General features: G+C 34.6%; 1 protein-coding gene across 7 annotated transcripts; it reads right to left on the bottom strand.

Annotated features, from left to right (window-relative positions):
• Nucleotides 1-4,932: 4,932 nt before the first annotated feature.
• On the bottom strand, nucleotides 4,933-27,882 carry LOC128231691 (uncharacterized). Of its 7 annotated transcripts, none has more exons than XR_008260424.1 (7): nucleotides 21,040-21,567; nucleotides 13,021-13,115; nucleotides 12,133-12,268; nucleotides 11,783-11,885; nucleotides 10,670-10,747; nucleotides 9,666-9,772; nucleotides 4,933-8,345 (listed from the first exon to the last, which is right to left on the bottom strand). XR_008260424.1 is itself a non-coding variant. In XM_052944774.1 (6 exons), the coding sequence occupies exon 1, from the start codon at nucleotides 27,682-27,684 to the stop codon at nucleotides 26,278-26,280; it is 1,407 nt and encodes a 468-aa protein (XP_052800734.1). In that variant the 5' UTR covers nucleotides 27,685-27,882; the 3' UTR covers nucleotides 4,933-8,345; nucleotides 9,666-9,772; nucleotides 10,670-10,747; nucleotides 11,783-11,885; nucleotides 12,133-12,268; nucleotides 25,858-26,277. The 7 variants fall into 7 exon arrangements, 1 of the variants encoding a protein (XP_052800734.1); XR_008260425.1 differs by lacking the exon at nucleotides 21,040-21,567 and adding an exon at nucleotides 20,801-20,985; XR_008260426.1 differs by lacking the exon at nucleotides 21,040-21,567 and adding an exon at nucleotides 20,801-20,985 and having other exon boundaries at nucleotides 13,021-13,127.
• Between the last annotated feature and the right edge of the window lie 18 nt (nucleotides 27,883-27,900).

Consider the following 27,900-nt stretch of genomic DNA (forward strand, 5'->3'; position numbering starts at 1 on the left):
GTCTGTTTTATAGCCGGGCTTTATATATATATCTACTTAGGGCATTAAGGTGACCGTATATTTTTTACGGCATTAAGGAGACAATTTGTATATTTTTTGTTTTATACTTTATTTTGCTTTTTTGTTGATAATTTAGTATTGAAATGATCATTTATTATGAGTACAAAATTTAGGTTTCTTAAATTAATTAACAAAAAATATACGTAATTTGCGGTCTCCTTAATAATTTGTAAGTATGTTGCAGGTTTTAAGGGGACAGGTATATATGTAGAAGGGTTTATGGAGACCAGTGTATATATAATATTATTTTTGAGGCATTAAGGGGACCATCCATATTTTATGGCATTAGGGGGACAAATTATATATATTTAACTTTTGACAGTATAGGCTCCCGTAACCTTAAGAGACAACTTGGTAATAGTATTTTTTATAATTGTGTATAATAAATCCACAAACAATGACCAGTCGAAACGGGAGGACTGCAAATTTCATAGGATATTCATCAGAACTCTTTTACAGACCATCTCATTCATTAAATGCAAGTCAGATTCAGTCACTTGGTCTCTGTACCGTTTGATAAACAAAATATATAATGACCAGGGGCGGATCCAGGAATTCTCGTTAGAAGGGGGCGTTACTTAGGGGCGTTTGCAGGAGGATTGAGGGTTACTCAATCAAGTAATTTTTAACAATTTGTAGTCGGAAATGATGCATTATGTGTATATTTTATTATTTTCTTCTCATATATTGACACAAAAAGTAAACTTGGATGATTTTAGAGGGAGCGCACGCCAACTGCACCCCTTCTCAATCCGCTAGTGAATGGTGACTTAATATTTGATATATTATGGTTAAATAGAACTTTCAGTTGAATTATATAGAAACTGTAAATGCTAAATACAAGTTCTGTGCTTGTAAAAACAATAAAAGTTTCGTCTGCACACGAATGTGTCTGTTAACGCTTGAACAGTTATATAGCTCATGATTAAAGAACATTGTTCATTGGGTTCATTGTGACCCATGGAAGTTTTTTTTATTAAATTCCAACTTCCCCTTAAATTTTACTTGCCTAAAAGTTTAACCTAAGTCAATCAGGGGCCATAACTTGTATTAAGGATATGGAGTTATGTAACCTCATTGGCTTATGGTCCTGAACAATTGTGTGAAGTATTAAGTCAATTTAATGAAGGGTATAGAACGCCTTAACCAATAGGCTACGGAGACGGTTTTAATGCATGTACTCAATTGCAGATTCAGGGGGCGGGTTGGGGGTGGGGGGAATCGGTCCCAGCGCGCGCGCCGTCCCCCACCCCTTTGAATCGTCCGTTTATAATATGTTCTCAGTCAATATCGGGAAAAATACAATATTAAGATAAAAATGCACTATTTCGGACTATAAATTGGGGGAGTCTAACCCCCACCCCGGTCCAACATTTCAAGCCATTCAATTTCTGTTCTGAGGGAGGGACGGATGTGGAAAGATTAAGCCCATGAGTTTCACGTACCCCTTCTTAAGTCAATTCCAGAATCTGCCACTGATATCTGTAATCAGATTTGTTGTTTCATAATGTTATTGTTCCTTTAAACAGTTTAAACCTTTTATGTCATCAACATAAACAGACGCATGTTCAGTAAAAAAATACTCTGTATACAACGTTCTCGTACTCCAGAGCGATGATGCTATGCATTATATTTATCACCATCTGACTGACTGAGTAACTGCCAAAACTTTTCCGTTAAAGAGACTCTCTCATGTTTTGGCACCAAACATATTTTTTCTCGTAATGCATCTGAAAACACTTATATGTATATTTATTTTACTCCTTGGTACTGAAATTGCAGAAATAATAGTAACCAGGTTGATTTTCTTACTTCAATTGCATTTTAAAAAAACGATTGAAGTATTAAAAATTAATCTTGTTCAAGTTGGGAGCAAGCACATAGGGGTGCAGATAACACATAGAATAAAAAACGGATCGCTTATCCACTCGCCCACAGGGACTCATACTAAGGTGTTGAATATTTTAACCTTAATGGAAGTTATTGGTTTATCACGTGATTATGTCAATCAACTGATTGTGCAACAGCCTTTTGTTGAATCGGGTTAGTAACGCATTTCCAAATATTGGACTTCAAAGACTATATGTTAGCACATATCAACATTTATTGAAGGGTTTCAGCCATCAATAGCTTAGCTTTAACACTTCGTTTGATACGCCATACTTTATTTCGTAATAACAATCTATAAAATCCAAGTAAAAGATGCATTTTTAAAACCCTTAACGCTTCATAATCATATCCTCTTTAGCGGCTGAGGAAGCCGGTCCAAACCATTCACATACTTTCTTAAGTTTCTTAATACGAGGGTATAGCCAGAAGTTCGTGGAATTCCTTAATACAATCAACACATTTTAATATTTTTCAACGCTCGCTATAAAATCTATTTCAGCTGTAAATGACATAGAAAACTTCAAACTGATACATAAAATATAAAGGAAACTACAGCTTTTTCATTAACATGAGATCAGTATAGCCCGCGCAGTTCAAACGTCAGAATCTGACGTCAACGTCATAACTTATCAAAGTAAGAGCCGTTCGCCGCAATACAACGTCGAAGTCTCGCTACCCACTGCCGCTAAATGTCACTGAACCACTCTGACTTGTAAAAATACAGGCGTGTCTGAGCTTCACTCTGTAGTGCCTGAAAGTCATTGAAGCGTTTACCTTTAGTTCACATTTAAGTTTCGGAAATAAGGCAAAATCGCATGGTGGTAGGTCTGGCGAATAAAGGGGGTGGGGAAGGATCTCCGCTTCAAGCTGGATTGTCGCGGTAGTCGGTGCCTCCTCCGATCTATGTGCTGATGCATTTTCCTGGTGAAGAATCCACCCATCATGCAACGCCAGTGGTCTCTTAAATGCCATCGCCCTCTACAAGTCACGCCTCAAAACCTTAAATGGAGAACATAACTGAGGCTTATAACATTTGTCGCGTTTTGCGTACTTCATCAAATATAATTAAAACTAACACTTATTCAATCCCATATTTTTAATCATACACTTTTTAAAACATTGTTTTATGCAGATTTTATCAAGTCCTAAATATTGATAAAAATGAATTTTGTTATATATCACTTTACCTTTTAGTAGGAAGCACCCGTCACAGATTGGCTCTGCGGAACTGCATGGAGTAGGATAACACCGTGCACATCAAAGAAGAAAATGAACATATACTTTCCTATCGAGCAGGATGGTCGTGCCTTCTTCGGAGGCGGGGAACTGGTAGTCTTCCATTGACTGCTTTGCTGTTTTGTCTCAGGGTCGAAATAAAACAGTCAGGTTTCATCGCAAGTGACTATCTTCTCAAGAAAACGGTTTCCTTCCTTTTAGTACCGAGCTAAGGATCGGCGTGATTCCCGTACTCTTTTGCTCATCTCATCTTCTGTCAGCAGCCGTGGAACCCAACGCGCACTCACTCGACTCATTTTCAAACTGTCTTTCATTATCCTCCGTACCGACCCATAACTCATGTCCAACATCTTGCATATTTCATAAAGAGTGACTCGACGATCAGCGTCAACGATGTTTTTTACGGCCTCGACGTCACACACTGTAGTTTGTGAAACCGGTCGCCCAGACCTCACGTCGTCACAAATGCTTTCCCGCCCCTCACTGAACCGCTTGTGCCACTTGTAAACGAGCATTCGCTTCACTTGAGTTTCACTCGATGCTTCATTCATCAGTTTAAGTGTTTGCGATGGAGTTTTCCCTAGGTTTACACAGAACTGTATCACTGCCCGTTTTATCAATCTGTCTTCTGGCGTCATTTTAAACAAAATTTAACTATTCCGTTCAAGCTAAAATGTTTCCTTTGAAATAAACAAACAAACGCACTGACTTAAAACTTCACTTCATCACACGTTATTAACGTCACGTCAAATGTGCAAACCTTCGCGCCGTTTTATTGGTTTCAATGTGAGTGGTCAACAAAACAAGATATTGTCATGGGTTATTTTAGCAACTGCGGAGGAATGCGCGACCACCTGTTTCCATAGTGATCACTACGTTGTCGTTATAACATGCTTTACGATGAATCTCGCATTCTTAATTTCAAATTACCTGATTATTATTGTATGAAAGTTTAAAAGATATGCTGCATATTGTTTTCATTTTATCAAGCTTTTCCACGAACTTCTGGCTATGCCCTTGTATATAAATCTCTTATAAATTTGCCAAATAAAATTCAACATGGGTAAACAATTATAAAAAAATAACGTATTTTATGTATTGTAACATATTTATAAAAAATAGTCACTTGAATCAAATGAACATTTTCAATGTACTTTCTTTCTCGCGGAAAGTGGACATTTCATCTTACTCCAACAAGTGTGGGGTATGGTTGATTCTCTTCGTGACTGAAATCAACTTTTTTAAACACTTGGTGCATTTCAAATGTAGTCCATATGAACATCCCCTTCAGATTCTTTGACGATTGCATTTCCATGGGAGATCACTGCGTAGGATAAACATACAAGTGTTGTTTAGCCACACTGTGGTTTCAATTATGTCAGGGGCGTAGCTACCCCTCTATTCATGAGGATTCATAAATGTGCTGGGGGTTCGGGGCAAACTTGAAAATTTTGAAAACCATGGTGCAATCTAGTGCATTCTGGGCGTTCCGATGTGCATTATTTAGTACTGGAAAATAACCAGTTTTAGATTCATCTAGTTAAGTTCGCATACTGCAACTTTGGTTAATTTTTTTGTCAGAATCATGTGGATTCAGCCGCGTATTCACGTATAGGCGGCTACACGCCTGTATGTTGTGCATATGGATGTATAATTTGGTTTAAATGATGCATCCTTAATATAACACCTCCTTGCTGCTACACCAATAGAAACTTCATGGGATGTTAATAGTAAAAGAACTAGCACTGACGTTCCCATTTTTGTCTGGGTCATTTAAATAATAGAAAACAATTTACAAGATAAACAAATTTGTTTTGACTTCTTTAATGAATTATATAAAAAACATTGTACAAAGATATCATGACACTTTTAAACAATAAGTATGGTTGTTAATTAAACAGTATGCTAGCTTTAAAGATTTAGGCAAACCATTGGAATTTTACAGCGGTCTTAAAAGGTGTATTTAAAGCTGCAATCTCACCGATTGATCGTTTTGACTACCGGTACTATTTTATTGTTTGTCTATAAATGGACAATTTTTTTGCATAAATGTCTAGACCCAATTTTAAGTGATATAAGAATGCTGAAAAAAGATCAGATAGCAGTTTATCATATTTATGTTAAAACAAGAGGCACATCAGTGCCTGTGCTCCACTGGCCAAAAGGTTCAAGCAAAGACCACCTAACGAACATTTTCGTCAAGTTTCATAGAAATACAATCATCAATTTTTGAGGAGAAGTTATTTAAAAAAATTTTTTACTTTAATAGCTCTGGCTGCCATGTTGTGCAGTGGACCGAAATGATTTGGGCAATTTGAGTAAAGGAGCACCAAACAAACATTTCTGTCAAGTTTTATCGAAAAAAGGTCATCGGTTTCGACGACAAGTCGTATAAAGTTTTTTTTATTTTTTAGCTCTGGCAGCCATGGTGTGCAGTGGACTGGAACCATTTAACAAATTTTGGTTAATGACCATCCAAGGAACATTTCTGTCAAGTTTCATCAAAATCTGATCATCGGTTTCTGAGAAGATGTAGTTTAACGTTTTTTTTCTATTCTTAGCTCTGGTGCCCATGTTGTGCAGCAGACCAGAACTGTTTGGGCTATTTTGGTTAAGGACTACCCAAGTAACATTTCTGTCAAGTTTCATTGCAATACGATCATCGGTTTCTGAGGAGAAGTCGTTTAAAGGTTTTTCTATTTTTACCTCTGGGGGCCATCTTGTGCAGTGGACCGAAACCATTGAAGCAAATTTGATAAAGGACCATCCAAGGAACATTTCTGTTAAGTTTCATCAAAATCTGATCATCAGTTTCTGAGAAGATGTTCTTTAAAGGTTTTTTTTGCCCTGGCAGCCATGTTGTGCAGCGGACCGGAACCATTTGAGCGATTTTGGTTAAGGACCACCCAAGGAACAATTCTGTCAAGTTTCATCAAAATCTGCCTATCCGTTTCAGAGGAGATGTCGTTTAAAGATTTTGCTATTTTTAGCTGTGGCGGCCATATTGTGCAATGGACCAGAACCATTTGAGCAATTTTAATAAAGGACCACCCAAGGAACATTACTGTCAAGTTTCATCAAAATCTGCCGAACCGTTTCAGAGGAGATGTCGTTTAAAGATTTTGCTATTTTTAGCTCTGGCGGCCATATTGTGCAATGGACCGGAACCATTTGAGCAATTTTGGTAAAGGACCACCAAAGGAACATTCCTGTGAAGTTTTGTCAAAATCCGCTTATCAGTTTCAGAGGAGATGTCGTTTATAGTAAAAGTTTACGCACGCACGCACGCACGCAAGCACGAACTCACGACGGACAATCTGTGACGACATAAGCTCCATGGCCTTCGGCCAGTGGAGCTAAAAATGATGTTTTATGGCTAAAAGCATTACGAACAATTTAATGTAAATGAAATTTTCGGCACTTTTACATTTCTGATGGGTTCTATTGTGAATTATCTAATATGACTGAATTAAAGGAATGATAACCAAATCAGCAGATTTTGAGACAATTTTGTGTCTTAACTGACAATCTGTAAGAGTGAAGCTTTAAGTGTTGATCTAAAGCTTCATATACACATTGTTATATTGTCAATAACTGTTTAAAAGGTCTCATGTACTAAATAAGATAATAATTTTCATACAATATCTAAAATTGATCAAAATAAATAAAGTACCATTATACCTATTTCTTAAAAGTGCCTTTTCTCATCTGACAATACCATTCAAAGCCATCATTTCAACTATGAATTTATTTTTAACTTTCAACTTTTCTATAGCATATGCAACAAAATATACCAAAAATACAAGCCATGAACAATATGATTGTTCAACTTGCATTATCTTTGGCCTTTTGAAACGACCATTTTCCAGTTTTGTCTATTTGTAAGTTATGCCCTGAGGAATAAAGTATGACTGTATGAATCATAAAAAGCAATAAAAACACTAAAAATATGCCCCAACCCCTGTAATTTCTAATACAGTAGTAAAATCAAGAAATTAAACATTTAGAGCTGCACTCCCACAGATATACCGTTTTCACAACTTTTTTTGTTTTTGAATGAGCAATTTTTTGCGTAATTATCTGCAAACCAATGATAAAAGATTGCTGACAAAAGATCAGATCACAGATTTCATATTTCCGTTCAAAAATTAATGTTACTAACGGTTTAAGAAAAGTGCATAAAACATCAATGTTTTAACTTAAAAAGAAAAATCTGCCATTTAATTTTTCGCAAAAATTGGATGGTTCCAATCCAAGACCTAAAATGAGAAAAGTTGTCAAAACGTCCAAAATGTGAGAGTGCAGCTTTAACGTTTGAAAGTAACTCTGTTTGCCTCGTGCCCCTGAACAGGGTTTAATTATATTATATGCCCAGTGGGTTTGTCCCTGTATATTTGATTGTATGATTGCAGTAATGGATAATGGTCTAATTATCTTCTGACAATTTTTCACCAATTTTAAAGAAACAGAAAACACATATTAAGCTCATATAACGCTGTACAATTTAATCTCATTCATTAGGATGAGAAAAATTCCCTAAAAATATTAATTGTGGAAACATATCTCATTTAAATACATACAGGAAATGGCGACATCATTTACACATTAGTATGAAAAATGCAGTTTCCTGATATTTGAATAGCGGTTCTTTATTTAAGCATCTCAATTCATTCAACATACACATAGTATGTATCAAGTTTCAAAGGAAACCAAATCATCGTAAAGATGGTTTTCAAAGCAAATATTCACACTCTTGACAAACTTCTTTTCCTAGTTTCAACTTTTGAGACTTTTTGATGAGCCTGCACCTTCCCCCTCTTATGCTGTGGCTTCAAGCAATAAAGCTACCAGCTCAAGTTGCACAACTGGTGAACAAGACTGCTGATAGTCGACAAACTGCACACCTGATGCCATGATAAATCATGTCCATCGACTTCCAGAATGAAGAAATGACGCAGCACAGAATTGATTTCAATTGGACCTCTCTGTACTTTCATCCCCTTGTTGTAGTCAAAGACTATATCTAAGTGTGCAGTGCGGGATCTTGAGAAGCTTTCTGCTCCTCTGATGAAGTATGTTTGGCAGAGTGTGAAACTCCTGTCTACTCATATGCCTGGACACATGTGATCTATGTCTTCTTGTGTGTGCCCAACCATCACCTGAAATTGTTTTAGAGGAAGTTAGTGCTTGATTACAAGTCAATGTGACAAAACAAGGTCTTTCATTTATGCCACCAAGAACAAGTATTCCAAGTTTCATAACTCGTATGTTAACTCAAAGCAATTGAGCAGAAACTGTTTGGTAATTAATTTTAAGTCACTGCTTCCACTTATACTATCAGTAATATTGAACGTGAACCGACTGACCCAAATGCTATTCTAAATAATTTTTATGTGCAGAAACCTTAATCCTATTGACACAAAAGTAATCCAATAGTATGTCTTCACAAACCATTCTACAACAATATTTTGTCAATTTAACTCAAAGATTGATTATTGTTTTTTTGTCAGACAAACACAGAGATGGCCCTATATCGCTCACCTGATTTGAGAAAGGATTCTAACTTAGTTATTGTTTGGACACTAACTGGACACTTTTGGTCTGACTTTATAATGCTGCTGGTGAAAATATTAAAAGTCCCTAAATAATGGGCTTACAAAAACATGAAATAAAATGTATTTGTTTAAAAATTACAAAGGGCCATAACTCTTACAATATTTAAGTTTGTATTGAGCAGAATAAAAGGCTTTGCCTAAAATACAAACTTAAAACTATATTTACAAGTAAAACAAAACAAGAGCACCGCGAAATGGAGCATTATACGCCCGAAGAAGATTCGGCTCGAGGTCCTTTTAATGTAGTGATGATTTGTATAAAGTTATTTGAAAATCGCTTTATTAGTTACCAAGTTATGGCCCGGACACGGAATTGCTAACGGACGAGTAACAAAGATGTGGCCCGGACACAGAATTGCTAACACCCCCCCATGGTGATTCTAGTCTTTCAGGTATGGACCTGGAAATTGCGCGCGACACATCCTTTTAATGTAGTGATGATTTGTATAAAGTTATTTGAAAATTGCTTTATTAGTTACCATGTTATGGCCCGGACACGGAATTGCTAACGGACGGACAGACGGACGGACAGACAGACAGACGGACAGACGATGGAGGCCATAACATAATACGACCCTTCGGGAGTATAAAAATCTACAAATATGTTTTTTGTATCTGGTTTTTGAGAGAGAATGATCGGAAGAAAACATCACACATTTACAATCATATTAAAAAATAATTCAGTTTTTTTTTTAAATTATATTCTATTTCAAAAACACTGCAAAAGTCAAGACACTTACGTTTCAATTTCTTGATTTCAATTTCTTGATTTAATACATTGATGATTATCAATTCTTATGAAGCGAGATGGATCTTACACTCTGACCAGTGCAACGTGCATGTTCTTAGTTGCTCAGTTATTACCTTTCTTAAAATTCTCCTCTTGATCTGAGCCACGCCAAAATGATGGGAGATGCTTTTGTTGTATTTTCCATCGGAATGTATAGCACCTCTGTGTTTCTGTTTGTCTCCTGAAATAGTAAAAGTTTATTAATAATAATCACAATAATAATAATCAGTGACTTTTACTGAAATTATTTTCACCGATTGTGCCTTGCACATTGGGGAACAAAGTTGACTTCTGAGGAGAAGATTTTTCCATATAGACATATAACAAAAAGTAGCTCCGCACCCTGGAGCAATGATTTTTATGAATCAATATCCGGTGAAGAAAATTCATACAGGGTATTGAAACATTTTTTTGCTTCAAATGAAGACTTTTAAAAAAGATAACTTAACTAGCTCTTCATCATATTAAATAAAAATTAGCAGTCTATGCCGCACACGGAGCCCCGCATTTGATCTTTTACCATAGTTTGATTGAGAGTTAAGTTTCACATCGACAAGTCTTTACAGGTCTATTAAAGCTGCACTCTCACAGATTGAATGTTTTGAAAAAGGTTATAATTTTTATCTTGGAATGAACCAATGTATGCAAAATGCATGGAAACCTGTGATATAAGACGGCTGACAAAAAATGTCTTTGAATTCCCATCAAACATGTCCGAACCAAATTCAAACTTTGGATAATCACTGTGATTCACGATGAAATTCAGCACTTCTTGCCCAGTATATATACGTTTACTTTAAGCGGAAGGCAAATTTAAACAAACACATTTGTCCGAAAATTAATCAAGCTTTAAATGGTAGTAGAATTGTCATTTGTTCATGTAATTTTCAAGAATCAGGAAAGGAAATAAATGTTCTCATGTTGCCAATTTAGTCTCGATCATCTAGACGCTTGTATCCAGATCTATATCGTTCATAGACTCTAATTAGAGCGGCTTCATGATTGAGACTAGCCGGTTCTTTGATAATTGTTACGATCGAACAGTGGTTGAAAATGTAAAGTGAGACCAGTTTTTTACCTGTTATTGAACAAACTGTTATGTTGGCAGGACTGTCCTCCTCAGCAATGCAAAGAACAGCAATGACTGGCTGGCACTCTGTAAAATGGCGATTAAAACATTATGTCCAATTAAAACTGTCCCATTCTAAACAATCCATCAGCAATATATATAAATGAGCTGCGCCATGTGGAAATGTGTCTTGGGAAGTTGACATCATTCCATGTAATGATGTCATAAAGATGAGCAGAAGACATTACTTACTATGCAGTAAAAGTTCTTACTTTAACAGTAAAGATATCTTTTTTTGAGGAAATTAATCAAAGTGAGCTCTTTTATGTCATGTTTCTACAGTACCGTAGGTCTTGTACACATCTATGTTACATATATAAATAATAAACAGGAATAAAATGAGGAGTTGTGTACACACTAATTCCTCCTTATGTACTGTGTAACTCAAGAAAAACAATTCATAATTCTAGTAAAAACAATCCATAATTCTAGTAAATCTCTAGAATTCCCTTACTTTTCTCGCTGTACAAAAATGAATGAGGAGTTGCAAACAAGCAGGGCCATAAAACTTTTGCCATTTAAACTGTACCACAACAGCAATTTAAAGACAGTGATACTCATTGATGGAATAGGCACTTAGACAGCTACATTTTCTGAGAAATGGAGATCAGACTAAATTCTCCAGAGATAATTTATAGCTTTATTTGAAATAAAGAACATGTTACAGTGTTTATGTTAAACTTGTTACTTATCCCTGATAACACAATCATTACCTTCAAAATGGTGATAAAATAAAAACAAATATACCTTATTAAACACTGTTTACTATCACATCTGTACCCCCCCCCTCCCCCCTTCTTACATACCTAAGCGGCTCTTACCAAAGTAAAGAATGAAAGGTCCACAAGGCCAATTATAAACCATGAACCATGAGAATCCTGTTTACTAATTTGATTTTAAATCACCCAAAAGGCTTTCTACACATAATGGTTCCTTAATTTAAATCTAGCCTCCAAAGTTGTGATTTCATTGAAAGACTTGAGATACCTTATTTAAAAAAAAGCTTAAACGCAGAAGTCTGGACCGGTATACGAGCCTGGAAATAAATACACAAAAGCTCACCATGCTGCTAAGGATTCTTATATAATTCCCGGCCCAAGTTCAGCTGGAGATGTTGATTCCACACGGCTGGATAACCGCCCAGTGCACCCAAGCTTGGCAGTATCTGCAAGAGGAGGGTGTATATCTGGGAAAACGCATTTATAATCAATTTGCGAAAGTTCTTATCCTGCCATAAGTAGTGAACATGTATGTGGCTTATAGATTATCTGAAATGAAGTTTAATAAAGGAGACAAGGTTCGGTCTGGGATCTAAACCTGGATTTTGATGCTGAAATTGTAAGTTTTGTTCAAATGAAGTATAAACTTAAAGTGAGTACAGAGATATCTTGAAGCCCAGATTTATCACTTACCTGAAGTTTGTAGGGCTACAATTTGCTGTAAACTGCAGGAACTGTCCCCATGAGCCTTTTGTCTGTTAGGGGAATGGTGGCTTAGGTAATTGGTGGTACCACTCTGCATTTCTTATCCACACACAACACAGTGTATCTGAAAATGACAGAGAATGGCCATGCACTTATGAAAGCTATGCTAGAAATACGCCGTTATGAGTGTATCAGATGACATTTCCACACAGAAATTGTGAGGCCACCAATACAGCAGTACTGACATCAATGACGAAAACATATATATCTGTCATGGAGCTGTGCTGGTTCTGTGGCGTCAAAACCACTGCAACTTGGCAATTCACTAGAAACATCTTTTCAGAAAAAAGAAACAACCAATACTGGGTAGCCTTTGTCACCCAGTGAACACCCTAGAGCATCTTGTTACTTTGAGCATCTATTTACTTAGAAGTACAATGTAGCGTCATTAAGATCTCAAATTAACAAAAAAGTGTATCCGAAAGCTTTAAATACTGAACGAAGTGTAACTTTGAGGCGGGCTGCGAGCAAATACTTTCAAGGGCAGAAATCTCCCAGAAGTTTGAAAAAGATTATGCAAAGCTCTAGCTTGATGATTTTGGCCCAATTTCAAATTGTTACTCAGTAACACGACGGCGTAAATTTAATCAAACATCAATATAGTTACACAGGAAAATAAGAAATAGCTTTAAACTCTCTCACATTCATGGCAGAGTGTCTGGTGACGGTTAAACATTCAGCCTGGTGGCTGGGGTAACATATCTAAATCCCTAAATGGATGATCTGATCCCAGCCAACAGATCAGCGAAACACAAATTGTATTGCGTGTCCAGGAAGGGGGGGGGGGGGTCCCAAGGATATCTTGACACAACTTACCATAGCCGCCTTGCGTTTTTGTTCACAAAGCCGGCACACACAGTTCATTCTCAGTTTGCATGTTGTGTACTGAAAAGTTCCAGCTTTCCATGACACTCGCAATAAACCTATCCATGAATTAAAACAAATTAACAAATAACTACCAGGTAATTATGGAAATATAAATGTCATTTTTTACTTAAATTATTGATAAATACAACTTATATTGCAGTCAAACTGGATAAAATATCAGGAAAATGTGTCCTGTTCCAAAAAGTGTGTTTTGAAGTTGCAGACAATAGACCAAAGACCAAGAATTTAAGTGTTCAGACAGGGGCAGGCAAATCTTAAAAAAAATATCAAAATTTTAAAACTTAAATAAAACTAAAATTATACAAACCTTATATAAATCATGTGTTAACTTGAAAATACATACAAGAATACAATGTACACATAATCAAATGCTACCTCAGAGAATCATTTTTTTCAAGAACTACTTAAAGGGGTACTGCAACCCGCAAGCCTTTCGTTGTGGGCCGACACCTTTAAACCTCTTTCCCGCACATTAATTAAACACGTCTTATGTTTTGTCAGTGCCGGTTTTGATGACCAGTATAAATCCAAAAGCAGTTTTTCTGCCAAAATTTACCCAAATGATTTGGATGAATGCTTAACAAGAAAGTGCAGTGTACACAATCAAATAAAGTATTTAGTGTTCCAGCAATAATGAGCAATCTGAAATCTGACCCCTTACAATCCTTAAATATTCACAAAGTGTTAAGTTCATGTGTTTGTTATCTTTTTATGATTCAAATGGTAAAAAAATGGTGCAAATGTAAGAAGCCCTGAAGAGGAAAACTGATATTTTAATAGAAATAGTGATGAAATCACTGACATTATGTTTACTTAGCAACTAAAGCAACAGACCAACCAGACCTACCAGTATGCTAATCTATATTTAACTGCTAAATTTTAAAAACCCAAAACATACAGATAAGATCTGTGGCGCAGTTGTTTACATTGTGTGATTTAAATGCATATATTTTTGTTGGTGATTAGTTTAAATCCAACTGAAGCAATCTCTTATCAATATAAACCTTAGTTCATCCAACAAATTAAATATTTGAATGTTAGAGGATTTGTTTTCAGAAGATCAGCAATAATGTTTTTTCTTTAATTGTCTCAATGACAAATGTAATGTTCAAGTTTATAGGCGCTGTTTTATCTGAGAATTTCCCTGGGTGTGAACCGCTTACTGTGTCCAAGTTATCCAAGCTGGATCTAAGACATTACTACAATATGGGCAATTTGCTCTGCCATTTTTATAGATAATACCCGGTAGTGTATTCCAAAGGTATTCTTTTGGTACATTGAACTCACAACAATATTTGAACTCCTGACGTCCAGCACCGCTGTCAGATTATCTAATCCAACCACTATGCCATTGCATGCTCTTTACTGAACGAAAGATAAATGAATACTCACAATTTTGAACAGTATTTTTTTGGTCACAGATAGCAACCTTTTAATCCCACTTAATCCTGTCTTCCCTATTTGGCAAACGGAGAATTTTTAGAAAATTTGTTATCTGATGATCCTGTAAATTTTGTGTGGATTGACTAAATACTGTTCGAATTTAGCAAATCAAAACTAACATTTTGGGTTTATTCAGTGTAGACCCTAAAATATCAATTTTGATCTATAAGTATGTAGGTTTGTTTAAAAGCTCAGTACAGTTTACTTTACTTGTTAAGTTATCCAATTTCTGTAAAAAAATATTACTAAACTTAACTATAAAATGCTGTAGGGGGGCATGTCGTAAAGTTAAGAAAAAATCCAAATAATGCAACAGTCAATTGCAGCATGGGCCCCCAAGGTCCTGCTAATAGCGGGGACTTTGACTTTCGGTCCAGCCAATCCCAGGTAAAATTCCCGCTCTGCACAGACAAACAGCTGGTAAAAGCCCTGTCAAATGAATTATGATCATTTCGTAACCGCTCATTGTTGGTCATTTCGTAACCATTGTGTTAGTCAATTCGTAACCGTTAAGAAATCGAATGGTCATATCTTAACCGTTGACTCCTATAATTATGAGGAATTAATTTAATACCATTTGAATTTACAAAATAAGTTTACTGTAAGTATAAAACATAAAAATAACAACATAAACAAAGTTAAATCTAGTAGTTGTATTCCTTCTTTATTCCTAATAGTGTAGTGTGATTTGCCAATAAACTCTGAAACTATGACAAATAGAAACATTCACACTAGCTATTTTTTTATGTTGCGAAGGAAATATTATAAGCAGGCTGAATATTAAATGTAATAATTTTTTAATTCATAGATGTTCTACCATTGAGAGGAATTGTGACCTTAAGCCAATATTTTTTAAATATATAGACCATATTACTTTAGAATTTCTTTTTTATTAAATTGCATAGAAGTATTGTAAAATGTAGTGAGTTTGACGAATGAGATTATGCGCTTTTTATATGCTTATTGTATTAAAAATGTGCCGATATGTTTAATTTTGTATCTTGTTATTGGAAATTAATACCATAAGGCCAAATAAAAAATAGGTGTGTTTCAGGTAACACTGCTAAAAAAAATAGGGTAGGTAGGTCTGAATATTTTTTTTATTTTTTTATTTTTTTTTTTATTTTTTTTGATATATTGATTTCAGTAACTGTTGACTCAGAAAGTAACAAAAATAAAAGTCATCAATTTTCAGGTTTATCAGTAGTTTTTAAACATGTTACATGCTTCAAAGGAAACATTCTTTATTTGTCTGGTTAAATACTTTTGACAATGATGGTTGGATTTCAACTAAGTTATGGTACACCACTCTGCTATTATTTGAGACTTTCCAGGAACGGTTTTACTTTTCTTTATGCACCCGTTTGCTTTCAATCACCCTCTGTAGAATACTAACCTCCCTGAAACATAATTACATAAAGAGTGGGACGGCAAATTTACCATATAAGCCATTAGCCAAGGAAACCTCAATGCTGTCAAGAGGACCTGGGGGTTCAGGTTTGAAGAACTTGAGTAACATGCAGGTTTTATTGCCAAAATTGCACACTTAAGTCTGACATATCAATCCGAAAGTCAGTATCTGACACATTTGTATCTGACAAGAAAATATAGTTCAAGAATTGAAACATACCTGCCACACAAGCACAAACTTAATTCACCTTAAGAGCTCGGACATTCTATAAATTCGGACATCCATTATTATTTTCAAAAATAATTTATTTTAGGTACCTAATTTTCGGACACCCAAAGGACATCGACTGAACTTTTACAGTTACTAAGTCTCACAGACAAAAATTATTGATCTTTATCGTTACAATGCCTGGCTAGATTACCTAACCGTATACATCACTGTGATAAGTTAGTTGGTTACTACCCATCCTAAACGATTTATTGCCTGGTGAAAAGGATGTGTGATATATTCAATGGAGGATTAAAGAAACAACAAGGGCAATGCAGAGATTAAGAAAACACAGACATGACATGTTTGTAAAACGATCCGCCAATTAACTTTGAAACTTGTATCACACTTTTAATATAGACTTTATGAAGCAATAATCGTACAGTAATACTCATTGAAACATCAATCATGCCAAGAAATACCAGCCAATTTTTCCACTTTTCATTTCTACACAAGAGCCAATTTCAGCTACACATTAACCCCTAATTGACCGAGAATCTGACCATGTGTTTAATCATGTTTTCATATCTAGGGAGTTGCTGTAGTTTGGGTCAAGATTTGGAAGAATGTATTTAATTTTGCCCAGAAAGACGTGAAGAAGTATCAAGTGTTAACTACAATTCATTAAAATTACAGAGTACTTAATTTAGTAAAACTTATTATTTACTTATTCTTAAACAAAAATATGATGTTTTTAATGAGTAACATTATCGTTTTAGACATACATGTGTATGACAGATGTTAATGAAAATGGTATGCTTAACCAACCGTTTTATTTGGAATGAAAATGTAACCTATATTACATTATATATGAATCTGGCCGTCTCGTAGGTCGAATTATATTTAAGGGTATGCTTTACTAAGCGTATGGATATTGATTTTAAAATGTCAGATTTATTGGGTTCACATTTTTTAACAAAAACAACACACACTCTTATTGTTCATTTTTAAAGCTTTGTTGTTTTTATTTCACTGTAAAAAATATTGAGTTCGTAAGTATACGTATACACCATGGAAAATGGGAAATACAAACGAAACTTGAAAAAATATATCACATTGGCTAAACTGAATCTCCGAATGTTAAATTTACTTCAATTTTGTTCATATTATCATGAACACATGAGGCGGTTAAAATGCATTTTCGTATAACTGATTGGGATTTGTTTTTGCAATGTTTAAATCTAAAAAATTGCTTAGTTTTGTGTTCATCTGGCATTGTCTTCATACCGTGACCTGTGAAAGAACATGTTTTGACCGACATAAACTCACAACAATGGTCCCTGTCCTTGAGTGACTCCTTTTCTGTAAAATACTGACCCACCCCCACCCCAAATAATAACATGACTCAGAACGTTACTGTAAATAGGTATTTAACCCCACCGAACAGAACCGACTATGTTGGTCATTTAATATGTGTGCTCTTAAGTCTTAGTAATACAGGTGGTAATGCTGCAGCTATTGTTGTTGATACTGCCACTACTACTTCTGCTATTGCCAATGTCAACACCACCGCCACAACACCACCGTCAGCACCACCGCAACCACCACCACCACCACCACCACCACCACCGATGATGATGATGATGATGATGATGATAATGATGATGATAATGATGATGATGATACCCCTAAACTACTGCCGCTCCTGCTGAATTGTTGTTGTTGTTGTTGCCACTTCTACAACAACAGCTACTACTATTCCTTCTACTAACTATCATATAACTTCTACTGATGCTGCTAATCTTGCGTTAATCAATTATATGTTGCTGTGAATGAAGGAACTAAGCTTTTTGTATCAATGAGAAGACCCTTCATTTATCTATTTATAATGAGCGCAAAGTACAATGAACCCTTAAAGGGACTGTACACCAGATTCGCACCAAAAAAGTTTTCTTCTGTAACGAATCTCAGGACAATTATCTAATGGACTGTGTTACCCTTTATCATAATTGTAAAAAAAAGTACCAAAATGTAAAAAAAAAACTGTGTCGGAGACCGGGTTCTTCAGTTAGTAAGTTTCAATGCATTGTACACATCGATGCCAAGTTTATGTCAGTTTTCGAAAATTTTCTGTTTTTTTCCGCTATTTTATCATACGGAGTATAGCCCCTTTAAGCAGATTTTCGACATCCACAGATAAACAACTCCCCGGTATCATTTTATTAAATATACATGAGTCATAACATTTTGAGCCGGAAGTTGATAAGTTTGACTGAAAGTGAAAGTTTGTGATTCTATTTGTTTCAAAAAACTTCCTCACGCCGGCCAAATCCTAAGAGCCTCTTATAGAACAATATCGTACTCAAGTTGTTAAATTAAACGACTTGATTACGGTATTGTTCTATAAGAGGCTATTAGGATTTGGCCGGCGTGAGGAAAATATTTAGCTGTCGGGGAACTAAGAAATATAATAAGTTAGTACATTTGTACTTGATGTTTACAATCTTTAAACATAATTAAACATAATAACAAGAGTGTGGTTTAGATAGTTAAATATTGTTATCAAGGAGATTGTTCATAAACAATATCAAAGATGTAATGCTTAGCTTAGTTAATTAATAATTATACTTTTTATAGTTAAGAAAATCATGTCAATACTTAATAATAAACTATTATTGAATTTTTATTTTTATTTTTGACAAGTGTCATAATCAACAAAATAAGATGAAGCGTTAAATCTAAGAACCATGCACTATAGAAAGATTTTTCCGAAAAATGACCAAAATTATTGCTCCCCTGAATTTCATGCTGGTCGTAATGGCCATTAAATGAAATGAATTAGCTGTACAGCAGATAACTGATAAAAAATTCATGGAGAACCAAGTCAGTCCTTTAACCCTTAGCACAAAACCACTGAATGGAACATAATGCATATGCTGCTAAAATCCAGGTATATGCTGGCATACAGGGGTTTCCTTCTTAATTGAAAATTGGATAGGATTTTCTGCATGAAAACAATAAAGTCAACACATTCAATGATACAGGTAACTATTAAATGTGATGAATTAAAGTTATAAATGCAATACTCAAGTTACAATAAAAAAACACCAGACACATTAATCCTGCATAACAATATCCATGCTCTCCATGAGATCCTCGTGGGTATAACTGAGTTATGTGACGTCACACAATGGGACTGTTTGATCTGAAGCCGATAAAAGGTGTTTATTCATTTCAATGCATGTATAAAATGGTGTTGAATGGGATTTTAACCATCTTGATGAAGGAGCTACAGTGACTTATAGGCGTAATAACCATTGATAACTACGGATAAATTAATAAGTGGTAAAATGCAGACATGAAGAAAAAAGGCAGGTTTACCATACATGTAAATAAAATGTAAAAATGGTTATTTTCTATGAATTCGTAGAGCGAAAAATTAATTATTTTAAGGTGTCGGAACTCTAAGGTGAAGTACGGTAAATACATTAAAAAAATCCAACTCTAATATTGTCAACTTTACGTACATACATTTCGTAACAAATGCTTTTCGTACCCAAATCACATTTTTTTCAGGGAAAAATAGGTTAGGGTCGGCGGGAAAAAATAGGGTCGATCGGGTAACCTGAAACAGACCTATTTTTTATTTGGCCTAACAAATAATTTAAGGTTGTTTTTTGTCGGTTTCGGATATAAAGTATGCAGAATATGAATCAATTGAGTAAAAAACAGAACAAAATTTTGTTCGTTTTAAACAATTCAAACAAATATAGTCAATGAAATAGGTCAAGAATGATCATTTATGTAAACGTAATTTTACTCAAAAATACATCGCGATCAGTCTTTAATTATTGTTTATAAGTAAGCAAAATGTAAGAAAATAATTAACATATTTTGGTAGTATAACAAATCATTTCTACTTTAGCATGATATATATATATCTAATAACTATTGAGTAACATAAATTATTGGCTTGTTACTAGTGAGAATTCGAGTAATGTCTCCCAATTGGTGTCTTGGTTGCTGTGCCATATACATCCAGGTTCAAACAATACACTTAACAAGGTGCTAAGTGTACTATTTATCACCTTGTTAAATGGTGGTTATTATATGAGCAATTGATTACTTGACGGTTACGAATTGACTAACAGAATGGTTACGAAATAACCAAGATCAGCAGTTACGAAATGGTAAGGTTACAAAATGACCAGATCCCCATCAAATGCCCCTGGGGACATCCTAGGTTAGGCCCAATCCCTGTTATCAGCGCAAAAACAATAACACCACATTCACTCAGCACTGCCGGTCCACCTGGAAGGTAAAAACATGGCCCATTTCCCCTGCTATCCCCGGTATAAACAAGACCTGGGCGCCATTGTTACAATTGACTGGTGCAGAACTGTGGCAGAATAAGGGAAATATTTTATTGTTGCATTTATTATCAAATATGAGAATTTAAGACACATGCAAAAAGCCACAATACGAATTGGTGATAGTGTTCGTTCTGTTCTGCTATTCAAAGGTGATGAGAATGACTAATGACATGACATTGACAAACAAAATGTAAGGCATTTGTATCCCTTCGTCTTTTATTTATTAAAATCTGAGATGTTATGGGAGCAAATCACTTTTTAGATTGGAACATACCAAATAATAATAAGCGACGATGTACAGTAGTGGTAAACCAAGTTTGCTAGAAATCAATCGAGTTTCTCCAAAATACAAGCAAAAATTACACCGGATGTTGATACTAGTGATTTAGTTTCGGATGAACAAAATCCGGATAAATCATTTGCTTTTCATCCAAAGGGTGGACGATTTATACAACTGTACAAAAGTCATAAAAATAAACGAAAAAACGTTGAATATGTTTTTTAAACACTTACCAAGTTACCATTCTCTTTCTGTAAGAGATGAACGCCATACTGCATAATTGCACGGAGATGGTACCACGGAGATACCCGAAAATTTCCGTTATATTCCGGAAAGTTAAATTTCTGTATACTGGGCAGTTGCCTAATTCCGGATCAATTTTGAAGTTCTTGAAAATTTGGATGCTGATGGTACACGAAATATCGAATTTCCTCATTTCTGTTTTTTATGGAATGAAACTTCGGGATAATATACAATAAGCTTTAAATAAAGTAAAACAAATAAAAAATGCTTAGTATATAGCTATTTTTGACCAAAATTATGATTTTTTCCCTGGTCGCCTTAATAGCTATTTTTATGGATACACAAATATACTAACACAAAAGTTTAAGAATATTTTTTTTAATATTAAAAGAGAATAATATTTAAAACAATGAAATGATCTCGTAAATAAACATTCAAGCTTATCAACTTACTGTCAATGGACATTTTTATTGACATTTGATACATCAAATCTGGACTGAAAATATTAAGGAGACCAATTTTTGTCGCCTTAATCCAGCGGTCCCCATAATGCCTAGATTAATATATATATGGTCACCTTAATATCTGTAGTATATATATATATATATATATATATATATATATATATATATATATATATATATATATATATATATATATATATATATATATATTTCTTCTAAAATGTTTATTAGTCATCGGAAACTTACAAGCGGTCATATATATAGGTCAAGGTCAATGGTCAAATACGTAGTTTTTTTCAGTGATACAATTTAATATTTTCCAATAAATAACGAGAGGATTTCAGTGTATTTTCGTAAAAAATGACTAGTAAATGTATTTCTGGGGAGGATCGAGGTGTTTTGGAATACAGTGAGGAAGAGGGTGACGAGGAATTGGTTTTTGATTACATTGTATCTACCGAGAACAGGTATGAGCAAAGGCAAGATGGCGGACGCGGGGGGTTTGAAAAGGTAAACAGAAAAAGGAAGAAGAAAAGTAGTGGATCTGTAGATGCATTTGTTAGTATGACACTGGCTGACAAGCTGGTGTGTATTTATGAACAAATTAACCGGAAATATGACAAAATAAGCGGTATTGAAGCCAAACAGGCAGCTTGCAGTGCCGACATGCAAATGGTAAACAAAAGTTACCTGGCTGGATTTGCGAATAAAACGTATGGAGGAACTTTGTAAAACACAGATCTGGAGTTCAAAGGTATTGGCATACAAATCAATTGACGCGGAAGCACGAAGTATGAGGAATAACTTAGTGGTGTATGGGTTGACAGAAAGGCTCCGTGGTGACTGTAAACATCTGGCGCGTCATTTCATGGAAAATAAACTAGAAATCGACATGGATGACATGTACATAGAGCGAGCACACAGGATGGGTATAGGAATGCGGACAGGGGCGAACACGCACAGAAGGGACCCGAAAAGACCCGTGGTGGTGAGATTCAGAGACTATGTAGACACAGAAATAGTTATGGCGAAAGTCTACAAACTGAAAGGAACGCCCTTTGGGATAGACAGGCAGTACCCTAGAAAAATTTCGAAGGCCAGGTCAGAATTATAGTGTATATACATGACAGATTGTCAACGCATGTAGAATTAGTGAAAAGTACAGATGACTGTTGAATCTGGCTGAAATTAAACGGAGCTTTATTTAATTTTGAAAGTGACATTTTACTGTGTTTGTTGTATAATGTACCACAAGGGAGTAGTAGAGAGATGTATTTAGAGCAAAATATTTTCAATTTATTAATGAATGATATGCTTTATTTACAAAATATTTATGGTGAGGAATGTGAGTATCTATTATGTGGAGATTTTATTGCACGTGTAGGGGAGAGGCCAGACTATGTAGAAAATGAATCTAAACATTTGTATGACATTTTACCCGATGATTATATTCCTGATGAATGCATACCCAGGAAAAGTTATGATAAAATTGTAAATGAATATGGTAAACATTTGTTGGAATTTTGTAAATCTACAGGTTTGCGGATTGTTAATTGTAGATGTGGAAAAGATAATGCTGTGGGTAAATTTACATGTGTTAATAGTCAGGGCTGTAGTGTAGTTGATTATGTTTTATGTAAAAACAGTTTTATTAAAAACATTTCATCTTTTGAGGTCATGGAACCTAATATTATATCTGATCACTGTGTTGTTAACTTTAGGTTACACCAAACTATACAAGGTGCTGAAAATATTGATAATGATACTGACTCATTTTCAATTCCCTTTATGTATAGATGGAACAATGATAAGAAAGATTTATTTATTGAAGCATTGCTATGTGAAGAAACTGTTGAGGAATTAGATAGATTATGTAATAATATAAACATGTCAACTTGTCAGGCAGATTTAGATGAAAATTTATAACATTTTTCAAATGTAGTGGATGGTGTTTGTAAACCATTGTTTAAAAAGAATATCCCAAACAGATACAATAAGCTGGATTTTAAAGATAATAAAGATAGTGAATATTTTGATGATGAATGTTATAGGTATAAACAACAGTATTATAGATGTTTAAATGTATACAGAAACTATCCATGTGACCAAACAAAAATTGATATAGTACATGCGAGAAGGGATTATGAAAATACTATCAGGAACTAAGAAAGCAATACCTGAAAACATATTATTATACTGCACCGAATATACCTAAATTTATTAAATTATTTTAATCGCAAAATGTAACTGTAAACAGAAACCTTGCCATTTATGTGTATGAGGCAATGGAACTAAGAGAAAGATATTTATTGTATTACGGGTAATTTTATTTGTTAACATTAACTACTTCACGCTTAAAATAATGTAAGTTTATTGATGATATATCATTTGGTCGCATGATTTGATGTATTTATAATGTTGATCAGTTGCTTATATGAATGTATTGGACCTTGACTATGTTTAGAAATATGTTTCGTAATTATATTATGTATACGCATGGGCATTTTTGTCTAGATGTATTTGGAAATAAACTGTATATACAGTGAATGTGAGGTTTTGTGTTCGAGTGCCACGTTTATTGTAATTTTTCGGGATGTTTTAGTCTCCATGCATCGCTTATGTTAGAGGAGCTTTACATTTCAAATATTGTTTTCTCTGCACTTTTCTATGAGTTCCAGGTTGCCATTTTGCTTGTCTAGGTTTTCATTTGAAACTTATTAAAGTCTCCCCCGCTGATAAATGTTTTGTTATTGTTGTTTAGTATAAAATTTTCAAGTTGTAAGAACAAAGGTGGTTCATCTTTGTTTGGCCCATATATGTTAATCAATGAAAGTTCTTAACCATTTATTGTTATGTCAACAATGCAAACTCAACCTACAATCAATTCTGTTTCCTGTTTTATTACATGCTTGTGTTTCGGTTGAATAGAAATGCAACATCCTCACTACTTAATTTGTTTCCGCAGAATATACAATCAGCCCTCATTCTGTTTTCCATTTTTAAATCAATTCATTTTTAGTGTACCACGTGAAGCATACACAATCATAATTATTTAATATAAGCCATTCAAGCATCTGATTTCGTTGCTGAAAATTGCCTAGACCGCGAACATTAAGTGTTGCTTTTTTTCCATTAGCGAACGAATATTAAGTTCAAAATCATTGCCCTAAGAAACCATAACGCATTATAAAACATGTAGTTTGTATGCATCAGTGTTTTTTTTAAGACCATTAGATCATTTAATAGTGTTTGTAAGTTGCTGTAAAAATTGATGTGTTAGCGATGTTAGCTGTTTATATTAGAGCTAAAGGTGTGATTAATTGATTTCTATTTAGAGTTTACATTTGCATGAAGAAGAAGAAAGTTTATTTAAAGAAATATAACACACATTATATATTTGAAAACGCCAACATGAACCGTGATCAAATTCATCAAATATAATGACTTACGTGTACAAATACTAACAGCGAACAAGTAAACTATAAACAAGTATAATTGTATCAGGTTAATAGCAATTGTACCTAAAGAGTTTGATATACATATCATAAATAAATTAACTAAACTATAAAATAGTACATTTGTATCATAGTATTACAGTGTCACAGTGGTTATATTCATTTAAAAAGAAGTATGATAGGGGTTTTCAGAAAAGGTAAATTAACTTGCACGATGTTATGTTTTAAAATAGTTTGAACAATAGTATCAAATTGATATCGGATTGATACATTTGATATCTTCCTTTTAAATTTGTAAACGTATATAATATGTATTTGATTTTGTATTTGTATATATCTATATGATCTTTCTTTTATTATATTGTTGTAATAGATATCACAAAATCGATTGAATTATGTTATTAGCATTGCACAGAATACTATTAAAATTAAATGCGTTAGCAGTATTAAGTCAGCTTATTTCTAGATGGAAATGCTATGTTTACCTTTTCAATTAGTAGGAACATGTATTTATATTCAACAATTATATATGATCCATGATGTCGGCCATTCACTTGCCGCACGCAAAAACAGCAAAATTGAACTCTCAATCCAAAGGACTAATCAATACGTTTGTTTTACTGCTACACATACAAGAGTATGACTTCTAATGCTCTACTCAGTATTTCTGATGTTTTTTGCCGATCTAAAACATACTTGATGCATTGTGTATAATAACTTAATCATATTAGGCATTTAAATAAACAAAATGGCACAAAACATAAACACACACAGTTATTATAAGTAATAATGCGAGGTAGGTTTTGGGTATACCCCTTGTAAAAATAAGCGAATTTAAATTGTTTTACAAATACATGACTATACTCTCAAAGCGTAGCAGGCCACAAACCTTTCAACGCTTAAAGCGCTTTAAGTTACTGCGCAGATATAAAAGGGAGCCTGTTGACCATGACCTTTGACCTGTTTTTATTAATATTTTCAAAGACACGTCAGCTGAAACCCTATCCTTTACTCAACCAATATACGGCATGTATAGGTAAAGTTAAACCCACCAGTAGTGTTTCCTCGGTCAAACTGTTCTCGAGTTCATTAACCGACAAACATGTTCTACCGATGGACCGACCGACCGGCTGACAGATCGAACTCACAAACTAATGTTGTCCCTCTTCAGACGGCGCATACAAAGCGGTGACTAGCGCTGCTTGTGGGTAATTATTTCTGCATTGGAGCAAATATCAACCGTAGGCTCTGGTCACCAGTTTATTATTCAATGAATTACACAGGGTTTATCTCCATTTATTTTTGTATTTTATTTATTTATCTTACATATAATTTCTTTTATTTTCTCACAATAAGACACAATTACATCGCCTGGTATCTTTGTATAATAATTTGGAAACTCGTTACTTTTATCAAAGTTCTGCCAGCCGAAGTATGTCAAATTTCTCCAGTGTGAGAACGTTTCAAAATAATTTAGCGTTGCCATCGTTCCATAATATTCAGGAAATAACTCCAAAACCACAGCGTGTGGGGGCAAAAATAGCACATGGGTCAGACCCGCCCCATGCATTCCAATGAGTATGTCAGTATTTGACATATTTTCTAACTGTGCTTTCATAGACATTTGTTCTAAAATCACACCCGTTAAATTAGCGTTTGGGAACTGTTTCTGCACTGTTGCGAAAATTTCTTCTTCATTTTGAAACTTTCTATGGATTTTTCCATTCATTTGAATCCTTTCAGGATGGGTCATATAGTCTCTACGACATATTATTGTAATAGAAAGGCTGTCACAATTTGGAGCTAAATTCTTTAACTGAACATTGAACGCATCTAAGAAGAATATCCGAAATTCGTCTACATACTTAAACTCACGCTGTAAATATTTTGGGTCTATGCCGGCTGGGCTATGATACCCGATCGTGGTCCAAATCAGTGTGTCAAACACAACGTTCCCCTCAAATATCTTATACCGTATTACATTGTTAAATAAAGTATCCCATGATTCATCAAGTACATTGCTTGGTCGATCATCGGTTAATAAAACATCAACATTTCGGGGATCAAAACCAAACAGTCTTGATAAAATGTATATATTAATCCATTCACATGCCGTATGGTACAAATTATGGGCTTCAATTCTCTTGAATACAAAAGCTGGCGTTCTCCATACATTCACACCAGACTGTTTGAGCTCAGCATTTTGTAAGTTCCTGATCCACATTGGATGTGGTGCTTCGTTTTTCATATTGAAACTGTAGGCTGGCATAGAAGAATTATTACATGGAATCGAAAATTGGTCTCTGTTAATGAACATAGCAGACCTTAAGACAGCAAACTCATTCCTGAAACCAAGGAAGTGACCGTTACAAGCGTTGTAAGGCTTTTCTATCCATTCGTTATAAGGTAAATTCTTTGATGAAGTAGTTGGAATGATTATCCCACCTTTGCCTCTTCTCTCGTCATGAGTGCCTTCGGACGATTTCCATTGAACCTTGAATTCACTAATTTCACTTTCCAATGCTTTTCTGGTAGACTCTCTAATCGCTTTATTCCCTATCGCCCTTCCTTGTACATCTAACGTTTTTTCTGCAGTAGCTTCCAGATGTGAAAAGTTTAAGTTCGAATGCAATGGATTATACAGGACAGCCATCAACACAATAAGCAAAGATAATGCACTTAACAGCAGTAGTAATACAATAAGTTTCTTGTTCATTTTCAAACCTGTCCTATTACTACAAAATATGCCGTTCAATATCAATAGAGTGTTAAAGATGCTTAATAAACTGCGCTGATTTCTATATTCCTATAATATCAATTTCCCCCTGCACGTAACGCAAAACACCAAGAAATGTATAACATCCATAAATATAAATAATAATTGAAGTGAAACGAGCAAACCCGGATCCAGATATATTACCATGAATTGACA

Source organism: Mya arenaria, chromosome 1, assembly GCF_026914265.1.
Source record: "Mya arenaria isolate MELC-2E11 chromosome 1, ASM2691426v1".
Taxonomy (NCBI): Eukaryota; Metazoa; Mollusca; class Bivalvia; order Myida; family Myidae; genus Mya; species Mya arenaria.

Excerpts from the sequence above, each read along its gene's own strand:
- LOC128231691 (XM_052944774.1), bottom strand. The coding sequence starts at position 27,684 with ATGAACAAGAAACTTATTGTATTACTACTGCTGTTAAGTGCATTATCT.